The 27,616-nt window shown below is 40.2% G+C and overlaps 1 protein-coding gene across 3 annotated transcripts; it reads right to left on the reverse strand.

The window, feature by feature from the left end:
* Window positions 1–23,888, reverse strand: LOC118220538 (F-box/LRR-repeat protein 16-like). 3 transcript variants are annotated; one of them, XM_035404362.1, is made up of 7 exons: window positions 23,550–23,888; window positions 14,616–14,779; window positions 11,421–12,084; window positions 6,122–6,630; window positions 5,682–5,766; window positions 5,480–5,543; window positions 1–5,345 (listed from the first exon to the last, which is right to left on the reverse strand). In XM_035404362.1, the coding sequence occupies exons 3-7, from the start codon at window positions 12,075–12,077 to the stop codon at window positions 5,197–5,199; spliced, it is 1,464 nt and encodes a 487-aa protein (XP_035260253.1). In that variant the 5' UTR covers window positions 12,078–12,084; window positions 14,616–14,779; window positions 23,550–23,888; the 3' UTR covers window positions 1–5,196. The 3 variants fall into 3 exon arrangements, with proteins under 3 accessions (XP_035260253.1, XP_035260254.1, XP_035260255.1); XM_035404363.1 differs by lacking the exon at window positions 23,550–23,888 and adding an exon at window positions 14,954–15,015; XM_035404364.1 differs by lacking the exon at window positions 23,550–23,888 and adding an exon at window positions 14,905–14,950.
* Window positions 23,889–27,616: the final 3,728 nt, after the last annotated feature.

Here is a 27,616-nt window from a genome sequence, read left to right on the forward strand (position 1 = left end):
TAGTATTTTTGTTCAACTTTTACTAAAACGGTGCAGACTGCAACCAAACCATTTCAAAACGACAACGCTCGTCTGACAAGGCACTGCAGCCATGAGAAGAAATGAATAAAAAGTCATCAAATAGATTTTCACCACAATAGTATTTACAGAAACTAAACTAAATGAAACGAAGCAAAACGAAATCAATGAAGCTCATGACTTCTTTGTCACAACTGAAAGAACCAAATGAATACATCAGAGTAATAGTCAGAATTTGGCATTGATGGTTGACTTTGCTGTTAAGCCTACAAGACCAGTGTTCCAGACCAGGCTTTCATTCCAGCTGCAGAACTCATCCCTATCTATTGCAGTCACATAATACATGTTGGATATATGCTTTATTCATAAAATCTAACAGTTGCATTAATAAAATTGTACAGAGGGTTTTAGGTGGGAAAAACAGTTATTCCCAATGAAAGTATGAAATCGCTTGAATCCAGTTCATTACCATAAACTAACCACAGGTGAGTATCACATTTGCTGTTGTACTTGCTGCACGGTGAGTCGACAGAAACTGTGAAGAACTTGGCTTTAGAGGTTCACGCTAACTCTAAAACCCACTTTTACAAGAAGTTACCAGGGTAGAATTACAAGACATCTTTCTGTTTGGACAACGAGCCTGAAGATCAGAGGCTTTTGATTTTTCACTTTGGACCTGCGCCGTCACAGACGTGAACAGCAGATATTGTAATTATCACATACTTGCACTGAAAAGTGACATCTGGGTTAACGCCCAATAGATGTTTCAGGGATGTGGTCAACAGCCTATAAAGAACATAGCTGCTCTGCAGGGGCATTAATAATACGCTTGCTGCCATTGATTTGCAGAAAAACAGATGGGCTTCTTGTGGGCCACAAGGGATCTGCATTATGAGCATACTGGACATGCCTTTCATCAGGGCTGCTGTGATGCAACATCGCTTTTTGCCTGCACTGCATAACTGACTGTTGAGGTGTTTCCTACAGATACAATTAGTGAAATGATTTAAAAGACTTAATTTGGACAGTATGTCTTCCATTGGATAATCAAATGTTGTAAAGGAAGGGAACATGCAGGTTTTTACATAGTTAAATGTGAACTAATGTGTCCAGCAAATGAATGCGCACACAGTTTAATTCACCGATTGTTTGAATTAGCATCCACACCATTAAGCGCTTACAGGTTTAGGATCATCAGTAGAGTCCTATTGTGAACACCCTGCAGTGCTGAACGTCTAATAAGGTGAACAACTGGATTCCGGGTAATGGCTCCATATTTTATGTGCTGTAACAATTCCTGGTCAATTACAGTGCAGTTCCTGGTCAATCCTAGTGCACAATAAGCTGCTGCACTTCTGGCTTGTACTTTCATCTTTACTGTTTGACTGACTTCACTAGTAGGCAAATACATCCGGAAATGCAGGATTATAAGTCTGTATATCAGGCACAATCATTCTTTCCTTTTTCTTTGAATCATCACTCTAAAACAGACCATCATCAAATATATAATATATTCAAACAATGCAAATAAAAAAAAAAATTATGTTCAAAAATAAATAGCAAATAAATTCCACTGTGGCCTTCATACAGTATCCTTCAGCCAGTATGGTGGCCCCTCTGAGCAGTATTTATATATAATTTTTTACATTTCTTTATATGTATACCTTTAGCTTATATGTATGTCTTCCTGTAATAAATGTTAGCACACAGGCAAATAATTTGTGGGGGGTGGGAGTTAAGTCAAAAACAAAGAAACTGACTTTATAAGAAATATAAGTTTCAGTTAATGAGCCTCAGCCAAGCCTTCATCCACTTCAAAAAAATGAGCCTCTTGAGTGGCTGTGTATACCAAAACACGTTCTGTGCTGAATATGCCAGTGCCCAGGTTTGACTGTCTTGAAAACCACTAGCAAAATTCATTTCTAATTGTTTGGTCAGGATCTCACATTGGCACCAGTGGCATTATAGTTATCTCAATTCTGACAGAACTCAGCGGTGATACTGACCAACCCAATCTACTGAGATTGGGTATGTGTAACTGCAGAAGAACACAGCACTGTCACCTGACACAGAGATACCAAAAATCCAGATGAGCAAAAATGACTTAAGCTACATTCCTACCTTCAGCCAGAGGCTGCTGAACCTCACCAATGTCACAAAAGCCAGTTCTAGCAGACAGTAGCAAACGGCCAAAACCTGCTCGTGCAAGCAACAGATTACACTCTCTCTCTTCCACTCCCTCCCTCGCCTGCTTGTTATCAACAACACCATTCAGAAAATACAAATATTGCATGGAGCAGTGATTGCAAACATCACCGCTTCTGCATAATAGCTCAACTGGTTCAACAGATGGCGAAGTTGGATGACAAGCAAGGAGCGAACCGCTTGATGAGAACCATATCTCTAAAATCCATTTCCCCACTGTTCCATTTTATCTTACAGCCAACCAAAAAAGCAATGAGCTGCCTCAGCCCAAAACGTCCTCCAGAAATAAAAAAAAAATGACTTAATGAATGAGCAAATAAATAAATAAATAAATAAATAAATAAATACTTCTCAATAAATATACATGTACATCCATATACAAGCAAATAGTTGGAGGACTCAATCCATCAACAAATAAACGAGCAAAAGGAAATGAAGGAAGAGGTTGACTGAGTGGGGCTGGTACCCTGATCCCCGCTCTGCGCTGCTCCACTGCCTGTTCAGAGGAGCCCAGAGATGGCTCAGATTTACTAGAGATGGCTACTATCTTTCCACAGCAGAAACCCGAAGACTCGGAAATAAACATGCCTACACTCACAAGCCTTGCTCTTGCCAAGCTGATCTCTACCAGCACAATCTGAAAGCCTTCTGACCTGCCGCATGACTGCATTTAAAATCAAACTCACCCAGCAGAAACCAAGAAACCAACCCGGGAAATGGATATTTCAACCCCACACTAATGTGTTCTGAGACGCATGCCTGCTGATCTATCATAAAGTTTAACAGGCCACTGGCTTTAAGCTGATGGAGTCAGTAGCATCCCTTCCATATTACACCACTGATAATTAGCCTACTGAGAGCAGACTCAAGATGCAGCACACACCAGAATTAGGCCCTTGCTACAACTTACAACCTCTAAGTTGAATTTGACTTTGAATTTGACTCCACCACATCCCTCTGATTAAAAAATAATGCAACAGAAGCAGACCTTCCAGGAGGAAAAAAATGTCAACTTTGCGGCATGAGCTGCATGCGTCTGCCTGAAGACTCAGCATGGTCTGCTAAGAAACTGATGGTGGACTCAGCTACAGGCTTTTGTGTTCCCTCAGCCACCGACTTCCTCAAGCAACGGGGGCCTGTCGGCATAGGTCAGGTGTGAACAGAGGAGACGAAGAGAGCCAGAAAAAAAATCTCAGAACAACGCATAGCGACAACAGTGCAAGAAGAGATAACACAAACTGCAGGGAGAAGAGGTGGATCTCCAAAGCAGCTTACGCCCCCTACTGAGCCGAGCAACAGAGAGGAGTTTAACTGTACCGTACCGAGTGCGAGTATAAACTAAAAATAAACTGAAGAGCTGCAGGTACAAGAGGACTTCTGCTGGAACAGCGAGCCGAGTGAAAAAACAGGAGCCCGAAAGCAGGCCCAGGATGGAGGGTCGCAGTACTGCAATACATCTGCAGTGGCTCTGAGCCAGTGAATCGCACAGCCTCTCACAGTGGATTCCCTCCATTATCCTTCCCTCTTCAATATTCTATGAGGACAGTATATTCTCTTAATCTTCTGAAGGGATTTTACATAGTTCACTCCCATCAATCAACATACATCTGTATATATGTGTAAATGTATCATTAAATAAGTTATTAATTATATATTACAATGCAATACAATGCAGTGTTAGTATTTTGCATACGGTCTCAAAAGAATACGGCTGACGAATATGTGCTTACACTACTGAAACAGTAGTTACCACCCGCAGCACAGCTAATGTAAGTGTTATGTACATTTGGCCAGGTCACAAATAAGTAATACAACGTGCAGTTTCTTCCCCTGAAAATGTTTCGCCTGGCTCTCATAAACAGGCAGCACTGGCAGCCAAAGAGCCCAAAGAAAACGAAGTGTGGATTCACCTTCAGCTGCAATAGCATCAAGACTCAAACCTGCACACAAGCCACTAATATTGTATGATTTCAAAAATGGAATGAAAACTGTATCACTTGTAAAGGCCAAGCCGGGCGTGTTATTCAACATTTACAGGGTACAGTCCCCTTACGACCACAAATAAGAGAGAGCAGTAAGGCAGCCCCCCCTCCTTCCCCTTCCCCATCCAACCGGCCGGTTTTCGCCACACGGACTCCGCCCCCCCCCGGTCATCCGCTTCATCGCGTCGAAGTCGACCCCCGGGCCCTTGACTGCACCGATCCTTCGGCGGTCGACCTCCATCGGAGGAGGCGTTCCGCTTCCTCCACAAAACCCCAAACTTGATTGCTTACCACAAATGCTTTATATTCATCCCGTTAATAAAAAATAATATCTAGAAAAATAATGTTAAAAAATGCATGACAACAAGCGAGTAAGCGTGCAGCCTGGACGAAAAAAATCTAAGTAGCTGTTTTTTTTTGTTTTAGTATTTTTTTTTGTATTTTTAATACAGAGACAAGGGGAAAAAACCGTCATCTTGAAGAATGCGAGAGATTGGTCGCTGCCATTCTCCTAAGCCCTGTCCCCACCCGCCCCTTTTCTCTGGACACCCACAACCTGGACGGGACCCTGTCAGAGGAACCTGTACACACTTTTTAATGAGTTGAAAAAACACCGAATGATGTCACACCAAAGCCAAGTTTCACTGTCCCGCGAAACCGTCGCGTGTTTGTGTATGTGTGAGCGCGCGCGTGTGTGTGTGTGTGTGTGTGTGTTAAATCCGGTCTGGTTTAGTAAGACGCCTTTCCTCTGGGGCTTCTCTCATCTCAGGTTTTCTCTCTGCACACAGGCCAGTCAGTCACGACCCTCTCATCTGTGCCTCCCAACGTCCCGCTCTCTCCGGTCAACTCTTCCTTATCGGTGACAGCTTTTCTCTTTCCCCTTCAGGCTCAGGACAGTATCGGTTAGGTCAGCGTTAATTTTCTATTTTTTAAAGTCGACTGAAGGAGAAGGATTTGGTGTTATGATGCAGCGCTCCGATGCATCCTCTCACTACTCGATGACCATGCAGTGAGGCAAGTGCTGAGAGTAGTACTTGAAGAGTTCGGCGGTGGCTCCTGGGCAGTTGGTCAGTTCTAGCTCTTCGAGGTCCTGAAGCTGAATCAGGCCAGAGAGGCCTGTGGTGGTCAACAGGGGGCAGCCTAGGACAGACAGAGAAAGGACGTTACATCAGGAAAGGAAACCATCACCAGGAGGATGCAGCACCTCAAACCTGTTGAGCCATGTGACCATGAAAAACAAAACAACAAACGAAACAAACAAAAAAGGAACGAACCTGCAAGAGACAGAAGACGCAGGCTCTTCATTCCAAAAAGATGCTGTAAGCCGAAGTCCTGCACCTGCAAAGATTGAAGAGGATGAGTCCCTACAGTCATTTTTGTTTGTGTGAGAGCGCTTCACTCTACCAGTCACAGGCAGAGCAGGGAAACTTCATCTGAAGTGAGATATGACAGCTATGAAAGCTAGGAGGGCTGTACCTGGCAACACCATCTCAGGTAGAGGCTGCGCAGGGAGGACATGGTGGACAGGTATCCCAGCCCTGTGTCTGTGATGCGCACACACCTGAAACACAGACAGTCACCACAGGGAGAAGGAGGAGGTTAGGACCAGGAAGCACACCTGCAATTGCATCATTAAAGAGGTGACCAAGCCCTGGGCACGCCGGTTTCTGTTTTTTTCCCCAGACTGCAACTCAAGAGGCTAGCTAAGGTAAGTTAATTACGAAACCATCTGCTTTAAAGGATCAAGTGCCAAGTAGCAACAAAAACCAGCCTACCCTGCGCCCCGCCACGACAAGGGTTGCCCATGCCTGCACTACGGCATAGATCTTCAAAGCATTCGTGGGGGTTGTGTCAGAAACAAGGCAAACTCAACAAGGCAAAACTCCAGCCTTCCCCTGCCTTTCAGGGAGACTCACCGGTCAAGCACCAGCTCCTCCAGCTTGTGGAGGTCGCAGGCGATGTACTCCAGCGCCATGTCGGTGATGCGCGGGCACCAGGACAGGTCCAGGCTGCGCAGCTTGCGCAGGTTCTCGGCCACCAGCTCCACGCCGTCGTCGGTGATCTTGGAGCAGCCAGAGAGGCTGAGGGCGGTCAGGTTGGGCAGGCTGTGCACCATGTTGACCACGCCGTGGTTGGTGATCTCCCAGCAGGAGTGCAGGCGGAGCGTGTGGGTGGTGTAGCCCTGCTTGGCGGTGAAGTAGGCCATGGCCGTGTCGGTCACGTGGTAGGCCTGCAGGCTGAGCTCCGACAGGTTGGGAAGCAGCTGCGAGATGGCGGCGATGGCGTCGTCCGCAACGTTGATGCAGTCGCTGACGCTCAGGGAGGTGAGTCGCGCGTTGAGGCTGGACCACAGCCCTGCCTCTGTGAAATCATTACAGCCCGACAGCTCCAGGTGCATCAGGCCCTGCATCTGCTCCAGCATCACCTGGAGGGCAAATGGAACATCAGCTGCCTGCACTGCTCTCTTTCAAAATATAAACTTCATAGTCAACAATATCCGTAAAGTGCCATTTCGCTTCATTTTGTTTTTAATCCCTGCCCCCAATCATCACTGTAGCAGTAATACTAGTTCACACAAATATGTGTATGAATTAAATCATGATATACGATCTTCATTGGTGAATTACATAGGTCGTAAATCAGAAATTCCACAGAGATACTGCCACACCCCTTGAAGAGCCCAAACATCTGTTTTCTCTCATTAGACATGGGAATAAAGCCAGAAATAACACTGATCTGAAAAATGCTTAAGTAGTTGCTAGCCAGCACAGTGCATCTGAATCTACCCTTAAGTTATCGCCATGGAACTGCGGTTCCCTTGACATCTCTGAAGAATGCTGACAGGCCAGCCTTCCTCCACACATGCCAGCCACAGGGGAGACAGAATGCTGTAGTTTCCTCCTCTGCATGTTTTAATACCATGTGCAGCAGTGGACGGAATCAAAACATTTCCCTCAATGGTTTCTTCCGTGGTAAGGATTTAAATACCACTTTGGTACAGAATCTCTACTCCTCCCTGAAGTTGCTTTCACTCACAAGAATTAATGCATATAACATGTCTTTGGCATAGAACAACCGTAACATTTTGGTAGGATTTTTGGTAGGAAATCTGCATAACAACTATTGAATTTCTGGACAAGTAGTGTCAAAACAGGGATTTGCAAACAACAACAAAGCCAATGGTTGAAAACATAATTTAAACCACTTTTTTTCCCCTCAACCCTGGGATAGTGAAAATGCATTCAGATCAGTATGTCAATCTGACTGCCTACACATTTTAGCATTTGATGTTGGGGTCTACAAAATGTTACATTTATTGTCAACGATATAGGCTTGCCGCGGTGTTTTGTTTAACCGTGTTTAACAATGGACGTGCCTACACCGGTGTAATTACCTCCACAATGTCAATACCAGTTTTGTAATTTTGTAAATAAAATTTTAAAATAATTTTTAAAAAAGAAATAAAAACGTGCATTTTCAGAGCTTCAATATTGTCTTTATTAAGACAGTAGAAGTGCATATACTGTAGCCCACATGTCCTTATCACTGATCAATGCAGGTCACGCATCAGTTGCCGAGCAGAGCTCTAAATTAGATTGTAGGCCTATCGTGTAGTAATCGTGTTGCACTGTCAAAGATAGTTAACTTAATGTTTTAATTTGTTTATTTAATTTGTTACATTTTTTAAATGTTGACGCCACTTTATTTAGGCCATTTTTGTTATGACTGTACCAGAAGGAAATTAAATTTAGGCTATTTATAACCAACATTAATTCCCAGGTATTTTACTTAAAATTTTTATTTGTAAGACTTTTGTTTTGATGTTGCAAAGTATTTCGTGAATTATAGAAATTTGAGCGCTAAACTTGAGTCTAGTCTCATGAGGGAATCCGGCAGGCCTTCCTAACAGCTAAGGTTGGTGATTCTGATATCAACAGTCTTAGAGGGAAGTCAAAATAGTAACACTGTGACAAGCCTACAAATACATAAAGACAGGGGGTGCAGATAGCTTTTCCCCACAACAGAATCAAAACAACAAATAACACCTGTCAGTTTTGGTAATTCACTTTTTTGTCAATATCAAAGCATGCTAACAACCAACACAAGAACACAGAGTACGGAACTTCCAAAATGGACTCTCTCTCTCTCTCCTTGTGTGATGTGCTAAATGCGCAGAATGGACCCCAGGCGGAATGTATTCACATTAGGGTCTTACAACAGGAAGATATAAAAGCCTAAGAGAGCCTTAGGCTTCTGCCCAACGTGACCAATGTCTGCAGCTTATAGCCATTCATTTTCTGCCTCAGCTGAGGTCTCCTACCAACTGCACAGTTGAAATCTGGTAACGAACATCCACACATGGACGGAAATTTGTCATTGGAACAGCTGCCGAATAATTGCTGGATAAGTACACAATATCCTGGATGGATTCAAAGTCTTATGACTGTAAACTTGCTGTGCAAGGACTGAAAATGAGAGATGTATGTGACAACTGCAAAGTAAAGTACTGTGCTCTTCTACCCCCATATTCATACTGAATCATTATTGGGAATTCTTTTTATTCAGATCTCAGAACACGGTTTTAAACTGCTAATTAAACTTTTTTCCCCAGACTAAACAACACATATTCCCAATTTAATGTGTTCCCTTAAAATGTGTTTCACGCATAATTCTTTGAAACAAAGCATTTTTTCAGGAAAGGCACTTAAATACACTGTTTATTTTTGTTGTTATACAAAAATCTGATCCATAATTACTGTAACCTTGAAATGTATTTTTTCTGCAGAAATGTACTGTAATATGATTTCTAAAATCCTGACTAAAATGCTTGCCCACAGCAAATTTGGTATCTGCAATTCACTGTGCTGGCTACACATCAGGATATATTTAGAACCAGAATTACTGCAAAATGTCAAAAGCAATGAAAGGGTAAAAGGTTTAAAACAAAATAACCAACAAACACAGTTGCTGGCCAATGTTGTCAGATGAAATAATATTCAATGAATTAACTTTCAGTAGTTGCAGTGTTTAGACGTGAATACACCAAGTCTTTCCAAAACTGTGACATTTGCCTGACAACTGTCTTATTTAAGTTCGGACATAAGTTTAGATCTATGGCATATGATGTAATGTTGCCACTGACAGCTAAGTTTCTGTAGTTATCAGAGGGCTCACTGCAGTCAAACGCAGTGTATTTGTTCTTTGTGTGCTGAATGGTCTCTTTGCCATCGAATGTCCTTTGAATATGCCAGTGCCATGTAATCAATGAAATAAATCATGTAACTGAACCCCTTTGGCCTTGTGACTCAAACGGCTCTTCAATACATAACATTGCAATGGAACTGATGCCCATTTTCCTGGTGTCCATTCACTACTTTTACAATAAATTCTTGGGTTCATCAATTGCAAAGGGTGACATTGTTTCACTGGTGAAGATGACAGCAATCCTCTGTTTGGTTTGGTATGACTGAAAATAAAGGCACTTTCAAATGAGACCTTCTAATTTGAATGGAGCTGCAGACCTGCTATATATTCAATAAGCTGCAATGACTGAATGGGAGAAAAGGATAATTAGGGGAAAACTGAGCCAGTGAAATGTCTTCTAGATATATGTCTTTTTATATCTGTTTATAATTAATAACTTGAATGTTTTTGGTTCTCAGATGATTCAACAGCCATTCATATTTCAGATATATTATGTTGAAGGAGTGTTAAAGTCGTTTGTTAAGAAATTTTGCATTCCATACTTTGCATATTTCACACTAAACGCAATCATCTCATCCTATCTTACACATGATAGCCATTAATTAATAATTAACCAACACCATGACAATAAAAAGTGCCTCACCAATAGAACCTAAGCAAGGAAATACAAACATATTATGTTGCCCTCTAGAAAATTTTATTATGATGTAGATCAGAATAACATAAGGACAGCACTATTGACTATGAGATAACCCTCTTTAAGTATACACAATAAAGTACCTAGGCAGATCTCTTTGTTAAATTGCATGTTCCTCATAAAATGTGAGCAAATGACTGGTTAGTGACCTGAGCAGTTAGTTCATGCAAATTAATTCAATTACGTCCCACAGATGGAGTCTAACAAGCGACTGACTTCACCCAGTGGTGTTTGGATTGCTGTAGTGGTAAAACAAAGACTACGGCAGCCTGACATATTCATTTGAAAAACTACCAGACAATACAGAATGTTCACGGGTCATAAATTGAACAATGTGTGCACAGAATATTATGTTTGAGTAAAGTGTTTCTGTCTTGTTGAATAAATATTTGCAACAAGGAAAAAACAATAAAATAACTTCTTTCTTCCTCTGTTGCACCTGGAGTTTTTTTCCTTGTTTAGACTGTTTTCCATTGTATGTGTGGGTGTGAATGTGCATGTATGTGTTATACAAAGTTGCATTCACTTAATTTTTGCAATTTTGGAAAAATACAGCAAGAGTTCTGTTCTAAAATGAACATTTAAGTCATCTTAGAGAACCACCTGTGGCGCCCTTTGATTGTGGTAACCTTACGGCATAATTCTCAGTGATTTAGTTCATCATATTATGCAATCAAACACCTTTTGTATTCACTCTTAAAAACACTTTCAGAAAAGGAGTAAGCACAAACCTGTGTGTTTGGACTGTACAGTACAAGAGCAGGAAAGCCCAGTGTTGAAGTGCCAGAAATGTTTCTGGTTTCTGTTTGATCTAAGCTTGATTGCAGTTTGATCAATTATTAATAGTCTAGGCCAGGCAATCCAGAGCCTGGTGAAATGCTGACTACCTCGGCTCCAGCACACTCACGTTTGTTCATTACATCAAATAACTCATCCAAACATGGAGTTTGGAGGGAGCGAAAACCATAGACATCCCTGGCATCTCAGAACTAGGGTTGCCTACCCCTGCAGTACCATATTCACAGATTTTCCCCATCTGTAGGAAGCTCAAGAAAGAATGGCAGGAGTCTCCAGTAAAGTACACTCAGTCTGGTGATTGAACTATTAATACCGTGTGCCACATTACATAAACTTAAAAAACTTCTATTTGGATTCACTTGCAATTTATATACACAGTGAGTTATTGAAACCATCCCACATAAGGTTGCAAACATTCCAGGCCAACCAGTCTTCGAAAGATGACTCTCTGTTGTTAGCCTTCAACAAAACACAAATAAATAAATATCTAAATAAATATGATTCACAGAAATTACCTCCAAACCAGCGTCTGTGATGGTGGATCTTTTCAGGCTGACGGACTTCACTCCCTTCTTGGACAGGGGGTAGTTGTCGATGAACTCGCAAATGTCCAAGTCGGAGACGCCCACCAGGCAGAAGGCATGGAATCCCCTCAGCGCAAAGGCCTGCAGGCTGACAAACTCCTTCTCCCCATTGGGCAGGATGGCATACAGTTCCTTGGAATGCAGAATGGGCGTCACACCATCCCAGAACTTGGGCTGGTACAGCACCTTCCTCCAGGTCTTGCACACCTGCGCCAGAACGCACTTTTCGGCAGTGGTGAAGTACCACAGGAGCCGGTTCAGCACCTTCTCGTCCAGCACCAGCTGCCTCTCCAGGGACGGCTTGCAGAGCTTTTGGCGAGGAGGGAAGTCGGAAGTGGGGGAGCCGGCGTCCAGGTCGGACCCTAACAGGGAGGCAGCCGTGGGGAGGGGCTCCATGTGGTAGGGGAGGCTCGCGGGGAGCAGGATGGTGGGCACCGAGGAGGACTGGCACAGGCGGTTCTTGGCAGCTGGAGTCCCTTTGGTGATGCTGGCAGAGCCGAGGCCGTTGGGCTGCGGGGGCAGCTTTACCAGGCCATTCCTCGGCACACAGGAGGACTTCAGGTCATTGGGAGCAGACATCTTCAGCATTTATAAGCTGACAGAACAAAGAACACAAGAAGACGTCGGCCCTGAGGCTGAAGAGGTTTCAACTATATACTAAACTGGTATTACCACATTCAAGAGACTGCAGATTAAAAATGGCAAATTCACTTATTCTGAACACTGATCAGGCAACAGGAGTGAAAATAAAAGAACGCATCTCAGAAAAGAGGGCCTGATCTGGCGTTAGACCTGCCTCTGGGAACTAATGAAAATGTCTGTTGACTCACCATAAGCACTGACTAGGAAAAAGATCAACTCAAATGATACCTTATCAGGCAATCATACAGGCACATTGAATTTTCACAATTTCAATAACTACTTCACACCATTATGCAAAATCAGAGCAGGTCAGATTATGCCAGGAGCTTGATGGAGCTATACTGATTCAATGACATGTAGGCAAATCTTTCATTATCAAGAGAGTGCATTTACATACAACACCAACTACATCAGAGTGAAAATGAGGGATAATGTCAAAGCAGCAGGTTACAAACTATGAGTAATCCATAGAGACAACATGAAAGTATTAGTAAGCGGAGCTGAACAATTAATTACAGTTAGTGAGGTTACATAATATCATTGGCTTTTAGCCGTTTAGGATCATACAACAAATCACAAACAAAGGGACTAATACCACGAGGCCTTTTCAGATTACACTGGTATCCTTCATCTACCCTTTTATATGCTGGTGCAACCATGCTAAATCAAAATAACCTTGTGGCCTTACGATGCCATTTACAGTTGCAACACGGTACAGTACAGTACTCTATATGAAATGTAAGTGTACCAGGGTGTAATCAAGTTTTCAAATAATTCTGCAAAATGGAGAAGAGGCATCCAAAAACCCAGAGATTTATCCAAAATAGAGACGTCCTGCTAGATCTACTTTTAAAATATGTGATGGGTGAGTGAACGGGTGTGCATTGGGGAGCAGTTTATGTATTTACATATTTAGCCTCAGATATCGCTTTTCCAAAATTCAAACACTATGTACACACATCATCTGTGCTGTACATTTCATAAAAGGATTGGTAGACAATAGATATAGGCTACTGACTTGATTTTGAATGTTAAGATTTTATATAGGGCCTATTTCTTTTTTTAACAAATGCTACATTTTTTATTAATAGCTCTGGATAGAAATACACCAATGCTTTCTTGAAGACAGTTATTTAAAAAAATAAAGAAAAGGATTTATCTTCACTCAACACCCTTTCTTTTGTTCATTATTCAAAGTGAACTAAAAAAAGTTGTCTAGTTTATAGATAAGATTAGACATTCACTAACTCAATTTGCACTGCAAAAAAGGCGGCTGGTTTTTGTAAAGCTGCAATGTTAACAATTGAAATTCAATTATGTAACACAATATCTAAAGTTCTGCCAGCCGAAGGAATTGTGTGCGTCTTTCAAACAGATTTAGTCAAGCCATTTCACTGCAGTCTAAATAGGCTAAACAATGTCGATGTTAAATTAAGCCACAAATACTCTAAACTTACAAAACGATATTTACATATCCATATTACAAGTTTTTTTTTTTTTTTGCATAATCACATTTGAAGAAAACAAATAAAGATCCGCGTGTACTGTACATGGGACAATGGTATATTGTAGTGTGGCACAGGGTGTGCGTTAGGATATGGTTACATGTGGTGACTGGTTAGGGGAGCTACATCACTTTGTGGAAAGGCTTTCTAATTCACTTCTGATTTATGATCACTTTGTAATGATCCCTTCCAAAACCGTGGCAGTGTGGGGAGGCACTAACATTCATGGCAGTATAACAAGGAAAAATTACATTTCTTAGAATTAGAAAAAAAACAAGAGAAGGCAATTAGTGTTATATAATACGGACTAAAGACAGACATATCTCAGAGAACAACAGCGTATCCCATTTGATATCGATTGCTGTTGTTCTAATTTTGTTGTAATTTTTGTAAATCAAATGCCAACAAAATCAGCATAGCATCTGGTGATTTTTTTGCAATAACTAAATTGCCTGTCTGGATTTAATGACTACTTGGCTAATGCCTTTTACATTCTAAAACATATACCTCCCCAAACCAAATAAGGTAGCAGTTAGCTAAGGAATAAACAATCGAGGGGGGAAAAGTAATAAAAAACGGCCAAATCTATCAACAGCGCAGTGATGTCATTGTTATTATATAGATGGCAATACAGCTAGCTTCAACGTTAGCTAGCATCCCCAGAAAAGCATCATCATAGTATCGATAGCTATATAGCTAGCGAATATAGCATTATAATGACATTTAGCCAAACCGATATTATCGCATGGCATTTGGATAGTGATTATCAACTGAATACGCACGATTGTTACCAGATAACGATTTTTATCATCTTTATTTATTTGCTTATTTAAAAACAGATCATCATCTACAAGAGAAATCAAATGCTTATGTCACGCATCTGCCGCAGCAGTGTGGGCTATGAATGGCTGCTCTACAACAGAACAAAAAGACATCCTCGCGCAAATGTACACCCCTATAGTTTGCTTTGTACTCTTACCGTCAACGATACCCCGATAGTTTCTGGTGAGTGTTGATCAAGTATATTTAGCTCCTGGCCTGAGGGCTACTTGAAATCTCCATGTTATAAGCATCCACCGGGAATCGCGGAGATGGTTTTCTGGGTGTTCGATGGCTAACTACAGTAGCATCCAACAGAAGACGCTGAAATGAAGAATAGCGGGGAAAGAGAAAATAAGAAAAATATCAATACATAATTAAAACAGGTATTTAAGCAAAGTTTCACTGTTGCTGGTTGAAACGGCTGAAATCGGTAATGCATTTATAACCTCAACTAATCCAAGAAATGACTTCAAGCACGAGCCGATATCAACATACCCATTGACAGCGGAACACAGAACAGCCCACTCTTAAAGAAGCAGTGCAAATTTGTATTCATCCATGTAGCCTGCTGTATCATGACATGAGCTTTGCCGGCTCTATCAGTGCAACTGTTTGATTATGTAATTCGATACTGCCTTGCATGTACCATTTTTAGATTAAATTTCGTGATAATATGCATAAATCCTGATCGTTGACATAAAATTAAACACAGCAATAGTTACATTACTGAAATGTACTGCATTGTAAGAAGTTGAATATGGAATGCTGAATCAGCTGATTAAAGAGCTTCATTGTGCATAACTTTCTGTGTCCATTTACTGAGCTTCGTTGATTATTATTTGAGTTTGTTTAAGCAGAACTGCATTTTCTCTACAAAGGGATAGTTAAATTGTATCATACCACATATCTTGACAGACAAGACAACACAGGGTACTGTTCGAGATAAATCATTGCACTATCAAATATCTGCATTTGTTTTTTGTTTTTCTTTTTTATGTTAAATTTCCAATTTGGCTTGCAACCCTTTATCCGTTATATATCCGAACAAGGACTACACAAATGAAGTGGTGGCCTAAAATAGTTCAGGTTTACCAAAACACAGTGACCGTGGTTAGTCTGCTCTCCTCATTTCAGTAATTTCACAAACATATTTCCCACTTCTAAAAGAACTAGATATTGTAGACTCACTACTAAAGCCAATATAGTCACCTGATGTAGCTTCACGTCAAATCATTGTGCTTTTCATCATTATTTTATAAGTAGGACCTCCAGTTTGTCTCCACCATGTGTGCTGCAGGGATTTAAACCTGTATTTCAATGGTTATCCTCCAGGAGACCCCATAGGTACTCCAATGGCACAGTCAAGTGACTAACTGTACAACTGAATTTTTAATTGAGACATTTATGAAAACATTTAGTTGATCTAATATGGGGAGAGTCAGATAGGAAAGTGACCATGGATGGAAATAAAAATGTTATGGAAAGGGCATCCCCTTTAAAACTTGTCTGGACATGCCACTGCTCTGCATTAACATTGCCCAGCAATGTGCCAGGAGTTCACAGTACAGTAGTAGTCATCTCATTGACATTGGCACTCTAGTAGCACTGTGTGGCCTGTCGCATGAAATATAATCACTGTCTGTCATAATTCTGAGTTATCAGGGGGTACGAATTCATATGCAATGCTCCTTGCATGGGTACATTTGTTATAGTGGATTATCAGATTTTGTGTAAACTTAAAACCCATTTCAATGATCAATATTAACAATGAAATCCTGGAGGGTATTGCTGTGTGGATTTAAGGATTTTGGGCAGGTGTGTATGTTCTCTGTCTCAAAGACAAAGTGCAGATCTCAAATGGAGTCTTATGTTTTTCTTTAAGTATATGAATCACAACAAGGGCTTTAAATTGTGAACATGGGATATAAGTCAACAGCAAGAATGGCTTATTATTCAAAAATTATACCTAGGAATCTACATGCCACTGATTTCCCCCAGGCCCTCTCTGCATCATATTGACATTCTTCTGAAATAACCCTGTGAGTAAAAAGGTTACTGACATTACTGGAGCCAGCAGCCTTTATGAAATACAGAATGACCCCAAGTACACAAGAGAGTCGAAACAACTGTTCAGAAATAGAGCCTTGGTTTCAATATTGAATTAGTGATGAATGCATGACTTGTTGCCACTCATTATGAGCAACAAACACATAGTGATGTCCATCCAGCCATCCATTATCTATACCTGCTTACTCTTGGTCAGGGTTGCAGGAGGTGCTGGAGCCTATCCCAGCATGCATTCATCTCTATTTGTATGTTTTAGCGAATATAATTAGTACCTTTAAATTTGAGTGTAAGGTTATCATACAATATTTTATTAAGTTCAATATTCAAACATCACTATATAGGGCGGCATGGTGGAGGCAAACACAGAAAGGCCCCGGCCAGGATTCAAACCTGGGACCTTCTTGCTGTAATACAACAGTGCTACCCACTGCACCAGCATGCCACCCAATATAGTGATTTTTGAATATAAAAAGGAACATGCATAAATTCATTGGGCTTTGTCCATTGCAGTTAGATGCTGGTCCAAGGGTGAACTTATAAAATATCTTATGATAACCCTACGCTCAAGTTTAAAGTCACTAATCATTGTTTGAACTAAAACATACAAATAGAGATGAATAAACATATGGGATAAAACAGAATATTTATATTGTAGTATGGTGTACAAAAATATTACACATATTATACTTTCAAAATAAAAATTCATAAGAACATCTAATGTTACCTGGGACATCATATCCATGGTGGACTGATTTATTATCAGGAACTATATATGTGTGCCAGCAAGAGAGGAATGTATTGGTTGGCAACCAATGACATAATCAGTGCAGCAAGTACACAGTCAACAGATCAACACAATACTTTTCATGACTGAATAAATGTAATTTAAACACCATCAAAATCCAATTTTAACAGCTAAGAAAAATGAAACAAATCAAATGGCCTCGAAAGGTTGCATTAGTCACAACCTGGACAACTCTTGAAAAGAAATTGTTCAAGAAAACAGCAGTAGAATAAGAGAGTGCAGCACTGCAGCCATCCCACTCTTCACATGGTTTCTCTGTCAGTCAAAGTTGCCCATCATATGCTAGTACAATATAATTTAAGCGTCTGCATAAAAAGAATGCAGTTCGGAAAATGACATCAAAGTCTTTTTGGTGAAAGCTTACTGTTATTTTATCATGTAAACTTTACAGTATCACTTATAGAGGAATAATGATTAATAATGATAGAGGTCTTATGATTCTCCTATACTAGGTTCCACATTTCCATTTCCATTAAATTCTTCCAGTAGACTTTTTATTAATTCAAAAATGAAAAGAAGTCCCTGGTTTTGCCAGGTGCCTCATCCTGTTAAGTTATTGTTCCTGTGCATGGATGGACCCGACAGTTTGGTACTGAGCATACAGCCTTAAAGGCATACTATGCAGGATTTTTACCTTGAAAATATTATAAAATAACCATGCTCAGTCATATCTATGTTGCACTGGAAATCTCTGTCTATGTGCACATTTGCCGAATCTGTGCTCCTCTGCCTGTATTTCTTATTCTAAAATGTGTTTGGGACATTTCTGGATGTGACGCTCTTTTCTGTGTGGGGATAGGGTGGGTGTAGTTACAGAGCCTGTGGGATGGGATCAGGCTTTAGCACAGCATCTGTAGCTAACTAGCTAGCTACTGCAACGGTGGAGGATAAGCTTACAGGACTCTTTCAAAAACCAGTAAACTTTGTAATTGTCTTTTCTAAAAGGAGACAGCTTTCAAAAAACAGAGATTTAAAAATAAAAAGGTATAAAAGGCTGATATAAAATATAAAAATGGAGGTGAGTGGGCAGGATTGAGACAAGGTTTATTGTAAAGACAGGACCACAGCAAGGCTAAAATTCCTGCATAGGATTCCTTTTAAAGCATATAAAGGAACTAGAAGAGAGTGGAAGAGGTGAGGAGGTGAAGCATAGGTTATGACTGGAAACAGCCTCTGCTGTGCACACTGAGCACAGATGCTAAGGGCAAAAGATTGTGCTGCCCATTGAACCCCATGCTGAACCAAGGCTACTACTGGGAGTGATTGCAATTGCAGATTGATAGGGGCTGGGGTAGCAGTGGATTTTTTCCCCTTCATTTGAAAAACTGAATGAAATGAAATTCATTTTTAGTCTTTTGTAATGCCCATATCACTTCACCCACTCTCAGTGCAAAGCTGATTTGTGATGTGTTTGGAACTAATTATTTAAAATATGGTTTAAATATGGCCAAAATTATATCCTTTTGTATTTCTGTAACTGCACAGAATAAATGCTTCATATTTGAAAGCTGGCTATTGTTTACATTTACAAAATGCTGCGTATCAAAGTAATTAAAACTTCCCTCGACTGCTGCTTAAATTAAGCTTTCATGCTTGATGGTATCATAAATAATTTGTTTGTTTTAGATACCAATAAAAATAAACAGCACATCCTAAATGTCTCATCCTAAAGTTATTTTAATGTAAACACTATCTTTCCAGAATGTTAATTTTCAAGTATTCCTGAGTCATTCGCAATAAAACTGTATGAGGCAAACAATGCCTGGCTGTCCAGTGAACTTTTTCAAACTCCATTACACAGTGGTACATTTTGGTTAAGTGACCAGTGTTCCACAATGTGCCTGTTAAACAGCATATGAAGTCAAACCAGCAACCTTCCTGCATCTCATAAAATCCTTGTTGGAAAAAAGACACATAATGCTCCTCCTAATTTTTGAGACACATTTTAAAACCCAGTGAATGTTTTGTGGCTGCAGAATGGCAGAGAAGGCAGTAATTAAATGTTTCCAGTGTTGTTGGCAGGGATGCAGTGAGGATGTTTGCCTCATGGGGGGTGCGGGGGGTGGTGGGGGGTGTGGGTGCATGGCCAGCCACTTTTCTGTCCCTTTTATCCTGCCTGTAGGGACCAGCCTAGTTAGCAGTGTCAGTTGGTTTTGCTGATGACATGCAGCTACAAAATAGCACACAGGGAGCAAATGTAAATTACAGCACTGTCAGAAAGCAGGATGGGACTGCACTTCAGCCAGATTTTTTGTTTTTGAATCAGCATTAAGGGCTTTTCCCTGGAGTGGGTGGGCTTGGCAAAAAAAAAGGTTAGAGCTGCATACAAATCTGCAGGCCTGAAAACATTTTTAACAATCTCGGTCCTCTCTTTGAATGTGCAGCTCGGTGGCTCTGAGACCTGGCGGCCTTTGACCAGAATTACCAATCTTTGGTCTGGAGGCTGGGAGGCTGCCCACAGCAAACTCCCATTCCTTCCAGAGGATTAATCTGCTGGCAAAACCGAATTCACTTCTCAACAACCAGATGAGCCTGAACATTCTAAATCTATTTTAAGCGCTACAAACACTACTCAGAAATACACAAAACGCATGGCACCAGGTTTAAGACCACAGTGGGTAAATACTCTTTTCTATACACATAAGCCATAAATTGGAACAAGTTACCACTGTGTATTAAAAATACCATAAATCAAGGCAGTTTTAAGACAAAGTTAAGGCCTGGCTAACTGATAGCATTTCCCTGTAATACACTGCCTACTGTATTAAGAAAGTGTTTGCAAATAGTGTATTTGTGTGTTAATTGTAATGATGCTGACCTAACCAATAATAACGATCGCATGATGTTTGAATTAGATTGAATTTCATGGTTATTTAAAGTATATGGTATTGTGAATAGCGCACTTTACCACTCATGACTACAATCATCTTGCCATGAGCACTTCTATCAACATGAACCACAATGGAAGTATATCCATGACTTTACTGTGTTTATCCTTGGCAATATTTTATGAATGTATCTTTTATTCATACTTTTTAAACTGTTCCATAATGTAAACGAAACATGGCCATGCACAATGCAATTCATTGTGTGGCACTCACACACAAACAAACTCAGAGTAGTGGAAACACTAACAGATTTACCCACTCCAAATGGTCAGCAAAAAGGAGTATTAATTAATAAAAGGAGTCATATTTAAATATTAGTAGAGCATTTATGTGTACTGAGATTACACTCTTCTACTCTGTCTACCAAACAACAGTGGCGCAATGGAGCAGATCAATAAATGAACTATAAGTATGAAACACTTGTAAGGGTGCCATTTTGGACACCTGTCATGCCCCCAGATTAATGATGGATAGCTCTATATGTACATGATTGGTTGGGCAGAATTCAAGAAATTGTTTGTATTACATGTATGAAATTCAAAAACTAATGAAAATTTTTTTTAAAAAAAGGCTGTTCAGACTGTACAGGAGCATGCCACAAGTGCAGGGCCCTGTAACATAAACATCACAGATTTATGCCTTGGAAGTGCTGTTAGCTGATGGCATAATAGGATGATAAGATATCCTAAAGAACCTAATATTTTTACAAGGGCAAGGGCATGTTTGTGAGCATTAACATTTTAGCAGATGTGCTCAGTTTACTACACAAGGTCATACAAATATTCACATCACAAACAGTACATTAAACCTCATCAAACTGGCTGCACCAGACAAACAGCAGAAAGCAAACATCAAAGTAGGGCAGCAAAATCATCTATGGCAAACACTCAATGGATTTTCTTCAAGATCTACCCTACAAGTCTATGTGTTCGCATTTTTGGCAAAAAAAGAAACATTTGCGGCACATTTGAAGACAGGTACTATAAATTAGGGGTGTGCAGAGACGTCATTATCTGTATCTGTATCTGTTCAACCAACAAAATGATCTGTATCTGTATTCGGATAGAAGACAGGAAGTGGGCATGGTTTATACCGGAAGTCACGTTAAATCAGGCAAATGCTGTATTTTCTAACCTAATATTCATAGGCAATGCAATTGTTGTGCCTTCAAAGCATCAAATTGATTTAATATTGACATATAATTATGAAATATATTTCCACATCCTCATACTGTACCTTTCATCTCACTCTCTCGGTTTTAACTAAACTAAGTTTTATAAACTGTCTGAACCTCACCACCACCACCACGTGCATCTTGGTCACCCATGCTTACCTCCTGAAGAGTGTTAATAGACAAACGCATTTTGCTTAAACGAATCAATTTCATTTTCATGTCTTTATTGAAAACACTGTCTAAACTTTCACAGTTCAAGCTGGAAAAGGTATCTCAACCCTTGTATCTAGTAAGTGGTAGGACCTCTTTAGTAGCAATATCCTCCACCAAATGTTTTCTATAACTGCTACTTGCACAATGGTTAAGAGAAGTTTTGGACCATTCTTCCTTACAAAACTGCTTCAGTTCATTGATATTTGTCAGATTTCTTGCATGAACAGCCCTCTTCAGGTCATGTCACAACATCTCAATAGGGTTAAGGTCTGGATTATGACTTGACCAATTCAAAACCTTAATTGTATTCTGTTTAAACCATCCTGTTGTCAATTTACTAATTTGTTTTTGGTCATTGTTTTGTGGCACCACCCAACTTCTATTCAGCTTCAGGTGACAGACTGCTACCCTGACATTCACCTGTAAAATTTCTTGATGCAATTTGGAATTTTGTTCCCTCAATGACTGCAAGCTGTTCAGGCCCTGAGGCACCAAAGCAGCCCCAAACCACCATGCTTCATGGTTCAGATAAGGTTTTGGTGTTGGTGAGCAATGCTTTTCCCCTGCAAACATAGTGTTGTGCATTTCTGCAAAAAAGTTAAACTTCTGTCTCATCCATCCATAGAACATCCAGGTGGTCTTTTGAAAACTTAAAATGTGCAGAAATGTTTTTTTGGAGAGCAGTGGATTCCTCTGTGGAGCCCTCTCACGAATACCATTCTTGTTTAGTGTGAACCGAGACTTTAGCCAGTTCAAGAGATTTCTGCGGGTCCTTTGCTGTTACCCTAGGGTTCTTTTTGTCCTTCTTTAGCATTTCATGCTGCGCTCTTTCTGTGATTTTTACAAGATGCCCACTACTTGGGAGAGTAGCAACAGTACAGAATTTCCTCCATTTGTAGACAACTTGTCTTGGTGTGGATCGATGAACACCTAGGCCTTTCGAAGTACTTATTTCCAGCTTTATGCAATGGTAGTTATTCATCTAAGGTCTTCAGAAAATTGCTTTGATCAGGGCATGGTTCACATGAACAGTTGTTTTTGAGAAGAGCAGACTGTCAGTAACAAAATTTTGTGCCTTTTTTGTAGGGCAGGGCACCTCCTACCCACACCTCCAATCTCATCTCATTGATTGGGACACCTGACTCCAATTAGCTTTTGGAGAAGACATTAGCCTAGAGGTTCACATACTTTTTCCAACCTAAACTGTGAATGTTTAAATGATGCATTCAGTATTGACAACAAATACACATATTTGTTTGTTATTAGTTTAAGCAGATTGTTTGTTATTAAATATAGATGAAGACCAGACAACATTTAATGGACAATTAATGCAGAAATCCAAGTAAGTCCAAAGGGTTCACAAACCATTATATATTTTATATATACACAATCGTGTGCTGTTTTAATGCACCAATATTAAAAATGAGTGCTTAATTACAATTTCACTATATGGACAACATGGTATATTTTTTTAATTATATGGGCGATATGCATTTTATAACCGTGTATGGACAACGTAGGCTACATGTGTATATTTCGGACAAAGTTAAAGCGTCAGGTAAGAAATGTCTTGTCGGCCTGGTATAATATAAAGGTGACATCACATTCGGTAAGGGGGAAGTTACGTAATGTTTGAATTCCTAACGCCACCACGACAGAAAACAAACCAAGCATGCGGATATTTACACGATTACCGTTAGTTATACTTCGTATGAACAATTGGTCTACATATTTAACGTGAATTGTAGCCTACGACAGATTAAGCACGGTCAATTTTATCTTTCAAATGCTCACAGCCTGGGCAACACAGCCGGTGCAATCGTCTATGTGCATTCTAGACACGTGAATCATCATGTCTTCATAATATGCATCTGCAGTCCGAGGCTCAATCGTAGTTTACGAACCACATAAAAATCTATCAGAGAATATATTTGGTTTTCTTACCTTGCTTCTATAGCATAGTATGCTGACAATTCCATCCTATGCAAAGGTGGCCACTGTGCGATTTAATCGCGTTTTCCCATAAACTCGTTGGAGAAGCCAGGTGAAATAATTTGAATTGCAGCTGCCCTACTCGCAAAAGCTTATATTTGGATGTGTTGTGGCACTGTAAAGGCCAACATGCATATATATTAACATCTGTAGCCGTTTCTGAACTGAAAAACGGAAACACGTCCTAAACAAAAAGCTGCAAGGAAGCCACAATGCCGTCTACTCCTCATTCATTGAATGTCCCATCACACTCAGCCAGCCTCTCCTACTTTCTCATTCTTACGCGCGCGGTCATTCGTTAGTGTTCGCAGTTAAGTAACTAGCACACTTAAGATACCATGATCATATATTTTATGTAGTTTTTTTAAATTTAGTTAAGAGCTTCTCTTTGTGTACGTGCACGAAGATGATAATTATGCATAGCTCAATGAGTTACATGCGGATAGATAGCCCATTATTCAATTGTAAACCTTGAATGTAATTATCAATTGCCGAATGTGTTATTTTAGCTTTGACATATATTCGGTTTAAGATTCGATTTGGAAACCATTTTTGTATTTGTCTGTAGAGACATGGATGTCTGCTATGGGTAAGAAACATTAAACCATATATTTACCAGGTACGTTTACTTATTATGCACTGTGCATCTCGTAGCCGCTGCTACAAAATTGAACGAAAGGAGACTGTGCTTTCTATTTATAGCACACGCGCAGTCTGTGCGTGCCCCCACCCACCCCCATTCTCCTCATTCAGCATTGCTACACAACAGATTGAGAAATTCTATCTGCCTATTAGAATACTGCCCAGAGTCCCACAGCATCAATAATTAAAATATTTTGGTGGTTGGGGGATGGGGAGAGTGCACATTTTAAATAATGCATGATGAGCTGGAACTGTGTTTATTTATTCATTTATTTTGCACCGTCGTCTAAGTGTGCATGTAAATATATGTACGTATTTGAGAAATATAGACAGGAATTATTAATTTGGATTTGTTGCTTGGATAATTTTCCCAGTAACTGTTACCATTATTTCTGTAAGATAAATGATTAGAATTGGACCCATTGGACCTTAATTCTTTTCACAATGTAAGTTTACATAACATACATATTTCATAATATATATTTTTTTAAAAATTGATCCTGTCAAGTTCATTCATCATCTTCATTTAGCCTATGGCAGAAACAGTGGAATGAACACTAAAAGTAAAGTACAAACATATTGCCATAACCTGGTTCAACAGCCATGACGGAAAGGGGAGACGTATACTGATGCATTTAGGGAAAGGGTTCACATTTATTTTAAATAAACTAATTATGCAAAAGCAGGACAATGTGGGGTGTGAAAGTTAGTATTATCAGTTGTTAGTATTATCAAGGGTATGGTGAAGCAATGTTGTATGGTGTAAACCCAAACTGCAGCCATCGCCAAAACAGAAGCCAAAAAGTGGGGAGAGAGCTTCCCTCAAACTGGAGACCAGCACATTTTAACATCTCTGAGAGCCCTGGCTACAGGTGCTCCCAACATCGGCAACGACCCTCTGCTCCGCCCTTCAGGCACCTGTGAAGAAACACTAAAACAAGCAGCACTGGCAGTAGAGTAGGGGGTTGTCACAATATTTTGATACATATCTCATTTGAATGGAACTATATAAACAATTTTCACGTACTATTCCTCAGGTTCTCTTCAGGAATACAGTGAATCTTCCGTACTGAAAAAGCTTAGAATTTCATGAATGCTCTTCTGTCTTCCCCAGGCAAAGGAGCACATGCTTCACAACTCCCATCTTGTTGTTGTTCTCGTTAAAGGTGTTGTCATTTACTCCATGCTGTACTAACACATTAACATGTTTCTGTCCTAACCTCATGTTGTGTCATTCAAGAGCCATGAGGGACATTTTGCATATTTTTTGTTATTCTTTCATTAAACAATCACTTCATAAGTGGATTTATTTTATGTCTCATAAAGGATTTCGCTACAGCCAGCCTTCCCATAGGCTCTTCTTTGTACAGCAAGTGCTGAATCTGCTTCGACTTTGCAAACTACCCAATTCAATGATACTGGAAGATCAAATTCATATAGGGTGTGTGTATGTGTGGGTGTGTGCGTGTGTGTGTGTGTGGGTGTGTGTATGTGTGCATGCATGCGTGCGTGCGTGTGTGTGCGTGTGCACGTGCGTGTGTGTGTGTGTGTGTGTGTGTGTGCCCAACATTGAGAGAAACTTGGGTTTCAAATGAGGCATGGTCACCAAATTACACCTGTCCCCCCAAACAAATATTCACATTCTCTGTATGTAATCATACTATTGGCCTATAAATCAGCAATATACCCACAAATGAAAGAGAAGATGGTCATCGTCGGATACAATGGACAACTGTAAGCAAGCGTGTGTTTGTGTGTGTGTGTGTGGGTCTGTTATGTTTGGTTAACATAAGATCCATCCACAATATGTTTCTGTGTGAAGATTTTCAGGAAGTGGTCTTGCTCATTTTCTCAACTTCCTGTCTGCTACACGGTAGCTGTGATATGCTCCTGCTAAAGCTCTTGTGTTTGTTTTATTATGACTGAAATAGTGGGGACAGGTGGAAGTCATGGGAGCGAGGTGTGAGTGGCAGACTGAGGGCGGCGCTGGGCTGTGCTGTCAGCAGGGCTTTGGCAGCGGTGCCTCTGTTTTGCTATTGGTGGCAGATTGTGTCAGGCTGTACTGCGAGCTGAAAGGAGCTAGAGTAACATGCATCCGTATCCAAGACATTGGGGAAAAGAGTGCTGTGTTATTATTGTTGTGATTTACAACTACCACTCTCTACTGCTATCCAAGCGGTGTTTGCCGAGCTTAAACAGAATGAGAGACCTGACATGTATGTTACCTTTGTTTTACTTAACTATTTTTCAGTCCATACACGTTTAAGAGTAGTAATCAGATAAGCAAATAATAATCAAATCAGGTAATTATAAATACTTTATGTCCAGACACATTCCAGATAATGTCTCACAGATACCCACAACCCTACAAAGGTGTAGTTGCATTAATGCAGGGTTCTGCATTTTTTATGCACAATAAAAGCGTCAAATCAGGGAAGAACATACACTACATTCTATAAATGCCGATATTCTGGGGTCTTTTTAAAAAAGATTTCAATGGATGATGACCCAAACTTGAACCACAACAAAATAATTACTACTGTTTCAATCATCATTTGCTGTCTGAGATGATACGCTCCAGTAGCTAGCTTGCCAGGTATGTAGCCATGGGTAGGCCTATCCAAAATGATCACAGGCCTACCCAATGAAATGGTAGAAAATATATATTTTTATATTTACATTTTTTAAAGAAAATGCATTTAATTAATTTTTTTGTGTGAGTACTGTGGAACACTGCGTTAAGGTTGTCCTTTGTGTGAACTGAATTTCACATTCGTTTTTTGATGTTGCATGTATGTCCACCATGGCAATGTTACCATAATCTGGTCTTGTATGTTAGCAGGTTATTTGTCACTGGTGATGTTGTAAGTAAAAAAAAAAATCTAGTTTGTTTACAAAAAATATTGGCTTTGCTATTGCAAAGGTGTATAGCTGATATTTTTCTGCCTGTGTGAGGGCATCCTATCTTGTAGGATGCTTTATGGGTTTTTAAGTTTTCTGGGCTTGTTTTCCCCTCACCTTTGTTGTGTAACTCTCAGCCCTCTGAACTGAATTAAGTTTTTTCCTCTTAAATAGGGCTAATAAGCTGTGCCTGTCACAAGTGGATGAACACTTTATAGGGGTTGGGGTTGCACTGTTGGTTTGGGTTTATGTGAAGTCTGTGCTCTCTTCTTGTTGTGTTGGCTACTTAGTCTTGCTGTAATATTGGTATTGAAAATGTATTTGCGTTACATAATTGTGTTTTTTGTACCACTGTAAGGTGGTGGAGTTGAAATAGTTTGGACGTTGACGCCATTGCCCTTAGGAATAAGGTTGTTGCTTCAAGGCGTGCTGGAACAGGGCATAGCGTGTGTGGAAAATGTACTCCGAATAAACAT

Source organism: Anguilla anguilla, chromosome 2, assembly GCF_013347855.1.
Source record: "Anguilla anguilla isolate fAngAng1 chromosome 2, fAngAng1.pri, whole genome shotgun sequence".
NCBI lineage: Eukaryota > Metazoa > Chordata > Actinopteri > Anguilliformes > Anguillidae > Anguilla > Anguilla anguilla.